This window comes from Solanum pennellii, chromosome 6 (genome assembly GCF_001406875.1).
Source record: "Solanum pennellii chromosome 6, SPENNV200".
NCBI lineage: Eukaryota > Viridiplantae > Streptophyta > Magnoliopsida > Solanales > Solanaceae > Solanum > Solanum pennellii.
Genome location: NC_028642.1, coordinates 977,575 through 989,534, shown reverse-complemented (window position 1 = coordinate 989,534; position 11,960 = coordinate 977,575). Strand labels below are relative to the sequence as shown.

The 11,960-nt window shown below is 35.2% G+C and overlaps 3 protein-coding genes across 3 annotated transcripts; 2 read left to right on the top strand and 1 right to left on the bottom strand.

Annotated features, from left to right (window-relative positions):
• Positions 1 to 59: 59 nt before the first annotated feature.
• LOC107021935 (probable LRR receptor-like serine/threonine-protein kinase At3g47570) lies at positions 60 to 2,474 on the top strand. The gene is made up of 3 exons (XM_027918089.1): positions 60 to 617; positions 692 to 1,890; positions 1,995 to 2,474. Exons 2-3 carry the CDS (start codon positions 954 to 956, stop codon positions 2,237 to 2,239), a joined length of 1,182 nt encoding a protein of 393 aa, XP_027773890.1. The 5' UTR covers positions 60 to 617; positions 692 to 953; the 3' UTR covers positions 2,240 to 2,474.
• A 406-nt stretch (positions 2,475 to 2,880) lies between these two features.
• LOC107023426 (DNA-directed RNA polymerases I and III subunit RPAC2-like) lies at positions 2,881 to 7,190 on the bottom strand. Its single transcript, XM_015224119.2, has 4 exons — positions 7,037 to 7,190; positions 4,320 to 4,423; positions 3,957 to 4,033; positions 2,881 to 3,245 (listed from the first exon to the last, which is right to left on the bottom strand). The coding sequence occupies exons 2-4, from the start codon at positions 4,418 to 4,420 to the stop codon at positions 3,106 to 3,108; spliced, it is 318 nt and encodes a 105-aa protein (XP_015079605.1). The 5' UTR covers positions 4,421 to 4,423; positions 7,037 to 7,190; the 3' UTR covers positions 2,881 to 3,105.
• Positions 7,191 to 8,050: 860 nt separating this feature from the next.
• Positions 8,051 to 11,686, top strand: LOC107023425 (exosome complex component RRP41-like). The gene is made up of 2 exons (XM_015224118.2): positions 8,051 to 8,175; positions 10,639 to 11,686. The coding sequence occupies exon 2, from the start codon at positions 10,645 to 10,647 to the stop codon at positions 11,410 to 11,412; it is 768 nt and encodes a 255-aa protein (XP_015079604.1). The 5' UTR covers positions 8,051 to 8,175; positions 10,639 to 10,644; the 3' UTR covers positions 11,413 to 11,686.
• The last annotated feature ends 274 nt before the right edge of the window (positions 11,687 to 11,960 follow it).

Sequence of the window (11,960 nt, the reverse complement as noted above, 5' to 3'; positions counted from 1 at the left end):
CGACCCCCCCCCCCACCCCCACCCCATCTATATATTAGCAAAACTAAACTGTTTCCAGTTTCTAACATCATTTGATATTATGGGCAAAATTTTCAATATTTTCTTTGCTCTTACAATTTTGATTCTATTACTCCATCACCATACTTCACTTGCTAATGTTAACACTGATAAAGCTGCTCTTCTTGCATTCAAATCTCACATTTCTTTTGATCCTAACAACATCTTAGCAAGCAACTGGTCGTCTTCCGGCCCTGTTTGCAGCTGGATTGGAATCACTTGTGGCTCTCGACACCATCGAGTCACTGCTTTAAACATTTCCAGCATGCACCTTCATGGTACCATTCCTCCACACCTCGGAAACCTCTCATTTCTCGTATTCCTAAACATCTATAACAACAATTGCTCAGTTGCAGAGGTTGAAATACATTAATGTTAGAAGCAATAACTTCACCTAACAAGCAACTCCCTAGATGGAGTTATTCTACCAAGCCTAGAGAAATGCAGAAAGCTTCAAAGATTGTCATTGTTGCTCAATGAGTTTGTAGGAACTATACCAAGAGAGCTAGCCAACTTAACAGCTCTTACAACATTATTTCCCGGAGAGCAACACTTGCAAGGTAATATGATATTTATGAGAATTTTATTCCGCCAAATTGGTAATTAACTCGTATATATTTCCCCAAATTTACAGGAGAGATACCAGCGGAGCTAGGTAATCTTAAGAAACTACAGCTGCTGAGTTTGCCTGATGGTATGTTTAGGGGCTCTGTCCCTTCAAGCATTTTCAACATATCAACACTGCAGCTCATAGATCTTAGACAACACTCATTGGTCTGTCAAAAAATAATTTTTCTGATAAGATTCCTAGTACTCTAGGGGGTCTAGATAATTTGATTAATCTTTCCCTGGCACATAATAGACTAGAAGGGCCTATTCCAGATTCATTTGGAAAAATGTTGGCATTGGAATTCTTAGATTTGTGCTATAATAATCTTAGTGGTAAAATTCGAAAGTCTTTAGAAGCTCTTGTGCATCTCAAGTACCTGAACTTCTCATTCAATAAACTCAGTGGAGAAATTCCCATTGGTGGTCCTTTTGCAAATGTCACTAGTCAATCCTTCTTGTCCAATGATGCACTCTGTGGTGACTCCCGGTTTTACATTAAACCATGTCAAACCAAATCTACAAAGAAGTCAAGAAGAAAAGGAGTACTTATAGGTTTATATACGCTGTTAGGTATTGGATTACTCCTTGTGTTGGCCGTTGGATTTGTGGTGTTAAGATTGAGAAAGACAAAGAAGCATGCAAGCCAAGCAGATGTGTCTCTGGTAAAAGAACATGAAAGAATTTCCTATTATGAACTTGAACATGCAACAGAAGGATTCGACGAAAGCAACTTGCTTGGTACAGGATGTTTTAGTGTGGTCTACAAAGGGATACTTAAGGATGGTACTCTTTTGGCAGCAAAGGTATTCAATGTGCAAGTTGAGGGTGCATTCAAAAGTTTTGACACGGAATGTGAGATACTCCGCAACCTTCGCCACAGAAATCTGACAAAAGTCATTACAAGCTGTGCAAACCTTGATTTCAAGGCCCTTGTGTTGGAATACATGCCCAACGGGACACTTGATAAGTGGTTATACTCTCACAACTTGTTCTTGAACTTATTGCAGAGACTGGAGATAATGATAGATGTTGCATCTGCAATGGACTATCTCCATAATGGCTACTCAGCCCCTGTGGTGCATTGTGACTTGAAACCAAGCAATGTATTGCTAGATCAAGAAATGGTTGCTCATGTAAGTGATTTTGGCATTGCAAAATTGCTAGGTGCAGGGGAGGCTTTTGTTCAAACAAGGACAATTGCAACCATTGGATATATTGCTCCAGGTATATTACAAGTTTCAAAATCTTTTCTGATATCGTTTAACTACTCCAAACAATTCTTTCCCCTACATATAGATTGATATACTCATATTTTACCACGATTGTAGAGTATGGACAAGATGGAATAGTATCCACGAGCTGTGATGTTTATAGTTTTGGCATTCTGATGATGGAGACGTTCACAAGAAAGAGGCCAAGTGATGAAATATTTACCGAAGAATTGAGCATACAACGTTGGGTTAGTAATTCCTCCCAAGTGGAATTCATACGGTGGTGGATTCTAATTTGGTACCGCCAGGGGATGAACAAGTTGACGCAAAGATGCAATGTTTGTTATCTATCATGGAATTAGCTTTGTACTGCACTTAAGTGGCACCTGATGCAAGGATTAGCATGAAAGATGCACTTTCAACACTGAAAAAGATTAGACTACAGTTTGTCAATAGTCGACTCTAGGTGGAATCAGACCGTCCACTCAACTACTTAAAAGTGTGTTTAATCAAGGTTGTAGGAAGCAACTAGTTTCTTGATGTATGCAGTTTTGATGATATATGAAAGTCAAAACAACTACTCAAATGGACCATTAAATAACTGTCCACCTTCATCCGAGCTTACGACTTGCAGAAATGGAGAAAAACAACTACTCAAATGGAACATGATAGAAAATTGAGTTATACATGAAGCTCTAATCTTCTACAAAAAGTATTTCCCAGAAAACGACTAATATGACCATTAGCCTTCAAACACATTCTCTGAGAGCGCTCTTAGTTCTTGGACCAAATGGAAAGATGCCTTACGCGATTAAAATAACAGAAGATAAGGTCACTCTACAGTAACAACTAAAGAAAACCAAAATAAAAACAAAGGGATATATACAAAGGCTAACCAACTTTGAGAACTTCTTAGCCTCATTTACATACTAAGGTTTCTATGGATGGAGTTCATAATGCACGAACTAAGATAATACACGCATGAGTGCAAGCAGATAAGAGATCTATGATATTCACAATCACATAAACTAGAACATAAAATTACTACTTAAAACAACCAATGTGCAGATTAATATTTCCATACAGCCCAAGGTGCATTCTTTAGCATGATTTTGCAAAAAAAGCAACTTAGTGCACCAAATAAACAATTGCTTTTGATGGTTTCCTCGTGTTTGCAAAACAGGAAAAAAATCACATGGATAGAAGGCTATTTAAACTATTAGTCAAATCATTTCTTGATATCCATAGCACTCAGACCTTTTCCGGTTTTAAACTTTAAAACAGCCTGATCAAATGTGCCTCTAACATGTTCGCAGATAAGCATAAGATCCTGACATGAATCATTGAATACCTCCCTTGCTGGATCCCCTGCAATAGAAGACCACTATAAGTTGCAGAAAATCTTGATGTACCAAAACTTAAACAGAGATCCACAACATTTCTCAGAATAGAAGGGTGTAAACATATTGAAGTATAAAAAGACCATTGCAAATTGTTCTAAACGATTTACAAGTGGTCCTATCATACAATGTACAATACCCAAGGGTGTGGCTTAGTGGTCAATGAAGTATGTTGAGAACCATGAGGGTTCAAATCCCAGCAGAGACAAAAAACACTAGGTGATTTTTTCCCATCTGTCCTAACCTAGGTGGACAGAGGTATCAGTACTTGTTGGTGGGAGGTGACAACTAACAGGTATTCCTTGGAATTAGTCGAGGTGCGCATAAGCTAGCCCAGCCACCACGGTTATCAAGAAAAATTTTTATCATATTATAATGTACATAGGCATGTTGTAGAAATATCTAATAACACAATCTACTGCATGAACCAGATCAAATAAACTGAAAGAAAAAGGTGAATTTTTGATGGGAAGCATCACAATATTTTCTCCACCAAAACCAACTGGCCAGAAAGTCCAACAGCTATATAAAAAGTTCATGATGAAAGTTTTAGCCAGTATCAAGCATGTTATGTTAATGTGGAAGCAGGATGCATATTCAAGTTTAAAATAAATCAGAAAATATAAGCTTTTTTTTCTTTTGTACAAGTTTTAGAAATATCAAGATACTTAAGCCTTACCAGTAGTCTGAACTCTTATATTCACTCGAGCATCAGAGGGATGTGGAATGCTGTAACCACAAAATGTTACTCTGGGACTGCAAGAAAGTAGACATAAGTTAATCATTGTCCTAAGTTTGTTTCTTAAACCACTCTCAAGAAAAGAGAGAGCGGGGAGGGGGGACGGGGAGCGGCAGACAGACCATGCAACAACATTAACGTAAGATCAGTGGAATGTAACAAAACGAGATAAGGAGGCTATCTATATTACGAGTTGAGTAATATATTCAAGAAAAATTCTAGAAAATAGTTTATATTAGTACACTTGCAGTGACTACTGCATAATGGAAGAAGAAAGGAAAGAGGAAGAGATGAATTACTAACTCTTGATTTAGAGTGAATCTAACAGCATTTGCCAGTGTATGATCCTCATCTGTCAGCGAGAATGTTGCTTTTGACTGATCTTCAAATGAACCGTGCTCCATTGACTATTTCCAGAAATGATGATAATTTGAAACAATTAGCAAATTTTTTAAATTTCGAATAGAATGTAGTCTACGGATTGAAAAAGAAGAAAAGAACCATATAAGAAGTGAGATAAGAGTTGTCAAATGGTAAGAAAGCAAACTTCTTTCACCTAACACATGTTTCTCCTGATTAGTGCTTTCAGTGAACTATTATCTAAAGAGCAAACAATATCGTACTACCATAAGAAACATTCAAAATCCTAAGGACCTTAATTATGTGATCCAATGTTTTACAAGACCAAAGCATAATCAACTATAATTGTTTAACCAGTGTAGTCAGAGGTGCACAACATGTTGAGTGTTTCCCCTCGCTTAACGTGTGGTGTCGTCATGAAGGCTCGAAGACATACTTTTCCCTGCCATTTAGCGTAACCCCAAAGAGGTGGCACTAAACAATTGATATGTCACTTTATCGGGAAAAAAATCGATTTCTTTGTTTATATACTTTCCATTAATGCTTATAAGTATTAGACTTTTAAACGCCTTCAAATAAATTGAGACTTTATGCCTAGTCAAACACCTTCACATAAATTGAAACTTTATGCCTAGTCAAACACCTTCATATAAATTGAGATGGAGGGAGTACTACTTTCCAAACAATGACTAAGATCTCATACCAGGCCCAAAAGCTGGTCATCTCACCTAATTTTCCAGAATTAATGCATTATCCCTAACATGCTTTCATGCTTTCAGATCTTAAGTATATCTCTTAGTCAATATCTGATTTTTCTAATTCATGAAATCAACAGGACTACACATACATATTTGTATGTTTTCTTCATTCGCGCATTTCTTCATTAAAGGCCACGCTTTATTTGCGCTTTGCACTTAAAGCTTCAATAGACCTTAGACTTTAGAGGCATTTTGGGGTTGTCGCCTTTGAGTCAACTAGTCAGAAGTACTGTTTTCTAGCTTTGCTTCATATCTAAAAATATTCAACAGAGGTCAAAATGGATGAAAAAGACATGAAAAAGTGCCCAAAGAAAGGTTAACTTTGGGAAACAAATAACCACAGATATAATAGCAGTAGAAGCAAATGTATGTCTCAGAGTTCCTTGGCCAGTGACACACTATTTTGGTGGCAATGGGTGCATATTGCTTCTTGCCATTGTATGACTCAGGTTTTTTTAAAAAAATTTTCATTTGAACAAATCAATCACCTACTCCCCATTCCCAAACTCTCTTCCTTAACCCAAATCTTTGTATTCATATTCAGAGGATTCATCATATTTAGACCATTTTTACTAGCTATCTACCTAAACCAACTCTCTTCCTTTACCCAAGATTAGGATAAGATATGTTTTCTAACTCAAAATTCAGATAGGCAAAATACCATCAAATTATTTTTACCCCACAAATCGCAACCTCGAGCTATTTTCAAATTTGACATGGGAAGTAAATAAGTACTCCCTCTGTTTAAAAAAGAATGACCCTATTTCCTTTTTAGTCTATTTCAGAAAGAATGACCCCTTTCCTTTTTTGGTAAAACTTTAACTTTTAACTTTCCACGTGGTATGTTTAAGACCACAAGATCAAAGAGCATTTTGGTACATTTGACATAACTTTAATTTAGAACCACAAGATTAAAAAAGTCTTCTTTCTTTTCTTAAATTTCGTTCCAAGTCAAACTAGCCATCCTTTTTGAAACGGAGGGAGTAATATATTATCCGGTTAAATTCAGGAGATATAATATCAACGGGGTGTCATATATAGAAGGATCATATCAAAGTTGAGGTCTTGAGGATTAAGATAGAAGGTTAGTAGGTAGTTGGATATTGTCACATTCTGTGTGGGAGAGAGAGTGAGATAGCCTTCCCTCTTCTCTTGTCCTTTTAATATTATTTAATTATCACATAGCTTCTTGTTCTTCGATGTGTATTATTATTTCCTGTTGCATCTATTTTTTATTTTGCTACTTTGTTAGCTCTTTTCTTATAATCCTAAGTCGGATACTTCCCTTTTGAGCCAAGTACCTATTGAAAAATACTTTCTCTACCACAAAAAGGTAAGGTAACGTTCGCATACATCATACCCTCTCCAAACCCCACTTGTGGGATTCCACAAGGTACATTGTTGTTGGAAAGAGGGGAAGCAAGTTAGCTGCGGACGGGTATTAACACGATTTTGAGGATTAAAAGCAATTGAAATTTAAGGTTTGTTTTGTTCAACAATGATACTACAGGCCAAAGAAACCTGAAATTTCAAGATATGTCTACATAAATGTGCTGATATGAAATCTGTGTCAATCTACTCACCATTATGTTTTCAGATTCAGAAATCAATGAATCCAACTACAATTCTATCAAACTCTTTTTTAAATCTTTTGAATTAACAATTATTTAGTCTACAAAAAAATGTAACTTTTACTCTAAAACAACTTAAAGAATTTATGCCCCAATAGCCACAAAATATAAGATGCTTTGACCCATTCACCTAAATTTGGACAAGAGGAGTAGCAATACATAATTTAACACAATTAACTAAGATTGTGAAATATAATCAAGAATCTTGAATATTTTGAGCAAAAAAAGGAATTCTTTGAGATGAAAATAAACACATAGAACAAATGGGTACCTTAAATCAAGACCAAAGATGTAAACTTTGATGCTCCACCGCAAGTAAAAGCTTCAAATTTTGTTGAAAAAAAGAAAATCTAACGGAGAAGTGATGGCAAAGGTCCAAGAGGAGAAAACTTGCAGGGTTTAGCTATTTGGGCAAAGGACCTAGGTTTTATTTCATTTTTTTTATTAAATTAATTTTGTAAAATTAAATTATTTATTTCGATCGAAATTAAATCATTTATTTAATCTCTTTCTAAAATCACATTATTTTAAAAAATATTTTAACAACGATCAATTAAATATTTGAGCAGCAACTAGTGTTTGACAATATTTTGAAAAAGGCTGCAAGTTTTTTTTTTTTTTTAGCTTATGATAAAATTGTTTTTTCTTTTGTCAAACAACATAAATACTTTTTTAAAAAAAAAAAAACAATAGGTCTCACAAAGACTTAGCCAAACAATTACATATTAGATGATAATTATTGTTTCGCGTATTGTGATTTATGTGATGGAATTTAATTTAATATAAAATTTAAAAAATATGAGACTGTGTAATATTTTAAAATTATTCTTCAATTAAATAAATTAGTGAATAGAAAAATTAATCTTTACAAACAAAAATTATAAATTAAATGAGATTCAATATAATCAAAATGTTGATATAATCTCATTAAATATTTATTAAATAAAAAATGTATCATTTTTTATAAATTAAATGAAATAGAAAAAATATTTTATTTTTAATAGATTAAATGAAATAAAGAAGATATTTATTAAACTCAGCTAAATAATATATCAATTGATATAGACTTCCCATAAACATTTATAATTTATTTAACAAACATTTAGATATGTATCTCAGAATCAAGTTAAATTTTAAAAAAAACTATTCGTAAAAATAAAAAAAAATAATCTGAACATGCATTATTTAGCTCTTAAATTATATTTTTCCAAATTTAATGTTAAAAAATTGAGAATAAAAAGAAGTACACTTTTTTTGTCCCAAGAACCATAGCGTCCGGGTCGAGTCGGGTCGGGTTATACCCTCTAAAACTTCCCTCTTCACTTGGATGAAAAACCCTAATAAACTAAACATCATTTCTTCTCCCTCCTCTCTTTGAAATACGAAAAAGAGCAGAAGATAATTTCATCGGTAAATTTCTTCACTTGTTTTTTTTTTCATGTTTGTTTCAATATGAATGTCATTATATTTGCAGTGGCGGGGGCGTATGTTTTTGAAGAGGGTTCAATTGAATCCCTTTTGCTGGAAAGTTACGTGTTATAATTAGCATAAAGACTAAATTTTTATGTGAATATAGTAATTATTGTATCTTCCCCTTGAGTCAGATCAGGTTACATTGTAACCCCATGTTCTATTTTGTGAGATTATACCGGGTATGTTGTTGTATTATTTGTTGAATCTTGTGGGATTACACTGGGTATGTTGTTGTTGTGGTTTATATTAATTGTTAAATCTCATTGGTATAGTTATGTGTATTCGCTCATTATGGAAGTTTGGATTTTTTTTGAATCCTCCTAATAGGTTTTTCTTGGCTCAGCCATTGTTAAATGTATGCTTAGACACATGGAGTTCAAGGCAGTGTGTGTATTTAAACTTGCTACGCATGTAGCAGATTCAGTGCCTAGGGAATAATGGTATGACGATTGGATGTCATCCTTCTGTACAAACACACTCAAACAGCATTGATTTGAAGCCTGGAAGGCAGTGGGTGCAGGGTGCAGTAGCAATTGATACACACAATAGAGTAGATTCGTTGCGCAGATTCAACATCATCCTTACATTCCTCAGCTTTAATATGATAAAGTTCTTTTAGCATATTCTCCCCTGGTCTGCCTAGTGGTAAGACTGTAGCTTGTGATATGTGGGTTAGGCACGTGTCTGAACCTTGCTGAAGAAAGCCTGGTATTTAAGTGGAGAAAGGGCATGGGGTGAGCCCATTATCAATTGCGTTTCAAACCGAGTATCACTAGCCCTCTGACATTTCTCGGTTTTCAAAAAACACAAAGTATTTACTTTTTATTCTGCATTGAGATCAGACCTGTAACTAGACTTTTTTATCCAAGTGTTGTTTTTTGTCTCATAGCTCCATAAAGGTGGCTGCTAATAACCTACCAGCGTAAATTGAGAAGGAGAATGTTGTTTACTTGTGTGATGTGCTTATCATTTTAGTCTTTGATTATCTGTAAGGAATAGTTCTTTCTGTATGTATGGTCATCACTCATTTGTTAGTAATTCTTGCCTTCCAAGTTTCTAGATATTTGCATTTTATGTGAGACGTTGAATCTGAAACTTTTCCAGCTGAACTTTCTTGGGTTATCTTACACCCCCTCCTCCTATTTTCTATATGTATGCATTGTCCAATAAATGTGACATTTGATGAATTTATCCCTCTTCCGAAAAGGGGGTGGATCCTTCTCATCAGCCTAGCCTTGGTAGGTAGGATTATGTGGTACCTAGACTAGTTGCATGGATCCAGCGGATTAGTCGAGATACTAGCAAGATGTGTCCGGATATTACTGCAATAAAGGAACAAAAAATAAGGTAGAACTCTCATACGATAGGGTAACTGGAGGTATGGTGAACAACAGGTAGGCATATATGGTGAATATTGTATCCTGTCAGTAGTATGTTTTTTGCATCTTTCCTTTGTATATTTTGTGTTTGCGGTTTTGGAATGTCAAATGCTTAAATTTTACTTCTAAACATATGTGTTTGAAGAATTTCATTTCGTAAATTGCGAACATATTGTTTGGGATTGAGGAGTTAATGATTGATTGATTTCTTATTTACAAACATCTTTTTGCATGTCTAATAGTAACACGTACAAGAGATTTTATCATTTTAACAATCTAATTTCCCCTTAGCATTGAGATATGTTGAGATATGTGCTAATTGATTATGTGTATTGCCTCTCTACCTCCATGAGGTAGTGGTAAGGTTTGCATACATTCTACCCTTCCGAGACCTCACCTGTGGGATTTCACTAGGTATGTTGTTGATTATGTGTATTGCACAATGTGAACTCTTTTACAAATATGGGCTAAAATATACCTGATTTTAGGAGAGAATAACTAGCTCTTCCCCTCCATCACTTTTGTCAAAATTTGGAAGACAAATTCAAAGTGGTCTAGTTAGTGAGTTTGCTTTAGCCTATACAGAGTCAAATGATACCTATATCACTTTCTCCAGTTATGTTGTTACATTTTACTATAGTTCATTTTGAAGGTTCATACTTTTTAAAAAGCTTTCAATAAGCTTATGTTTTATCAAATTGTACTACACCTTGCCTGAAATTATTGAGACGGCTGATTTGAACCGATTCGAAGTCAACTTACACTTTACTGTAATAGCCAAAAATTTTGGCGAGGCCAGCTGTCTTGTTGGTTTTGGCCTTTTGGGTTTAAAAGAGCCTTTGGAGTCTGTATACCATTATAATACTTCCAACTTGATATAGCTCAATTTTAGTGGAGAGTTTTAATTATATTTAATGATGTGTTACAATGACTAAAATCCTCGATGTTCTACTTTTTTTTCTGTATTATCATTAAACCAAGACATCTCTTGGACTCACCTACAGGGTAATTTTTTTTTCAGAAGCTGATGGCTGGAAAATCAGGGTCGACGCCAACGACATATTCACCGTCTCCAGCAACACGCAAGAAGAAGAGAATCCCTATTGCTGATGCTGATTGGGTTCGTCCTGATAATCGTGGCTTCTATCAGTGCCGTCCTGCTTATCTGAAGACTGGTGCTGTGAGTACAGCTGCAGGATCAGCATATGCAGAGTTTGGGAACACCAAGGTAATCGTATCTGTGTTCGGACCAAGGGAAAGTAAAAAGGCAATGATGTACAGTGATACAGGACGCTTAAATTGTAATGTTAGTTACACAAGTTTTGCCACCCCTAATCGTGGGCAGGGATCAGACAACAAGGAACTTTCCTCAATGTTACACAAAGCTTTAGAGGGTGTTATAATTCTGGAATCCTTCCCAAAGACTTGTGTGGATGTTTTTGCTTTGGTATTGGAATCTGGTGGAAGTGATCTCCCCGTGGTCATATCATGTGCTAGTCTAGCTTTAGCAGATGCAGGAATTTTGCTATACGACTTGGTTGCCTCAGTTTCTGTATCTTGTATTGGAAAGAACTTTGTCATTGATCCCATTTCCGAGGAAGAAAGTTACCAAGATGGAAGCTTAATGATAACTTGTATGCCTTCGCGTAATGAGGTCACTCAACTGATTGTATCTGGAGGATGGTCAACACCAAAGATTAACGAGGCAATGGAGCTATGTCTTGGTGCTTGCTCCAAACTTGGAGAGGTTATGAGATCATGTTTAAAAGACGTTGTCACTGATTCAAAAGAATAGAGCATTCTACTTTATGCCTTCGCGTAATGAAGTCTCTACGCCTGTTTTTGTCATCTCAAAAAGTGGAAGTTCTTTAGGTGTCATACATCCTTGTAGAAAAAAAAAACTGCAACAGTCAGCCCAATCAAGTTGTGAACTGCTTGTAGTATATATGTGCTAGTTTGTGAAACTTGCAAGTTGTATGGCATGAAACATGCAAATGTTAAATTAAAACTCATATGTTAATCAAAACAAGAAACCATTTTTGAACATCTAAATTCCAGTTATTATACAAGAAGTTGTTCATTCATTCTATTTGAAGAACCAGATCTCCACATAGCTTACTACTTTTGTGATGAAAAAACATACAAAGGGATATAAGCTAAATATATAGGAAGTAGTGTCATATTGAAAATTTCAGTAGCTAACAACAGTTGATTGCAACAGCCATTGATAGTAGCATAATTGCTCGATACCTATGTTGATGGGAAGTAACATATACTGAATGGAGTAGTCGAGATGAGCCTTAGATGGCCCGAAAAAACTGTTATCAAAGAAAACATTTAGAT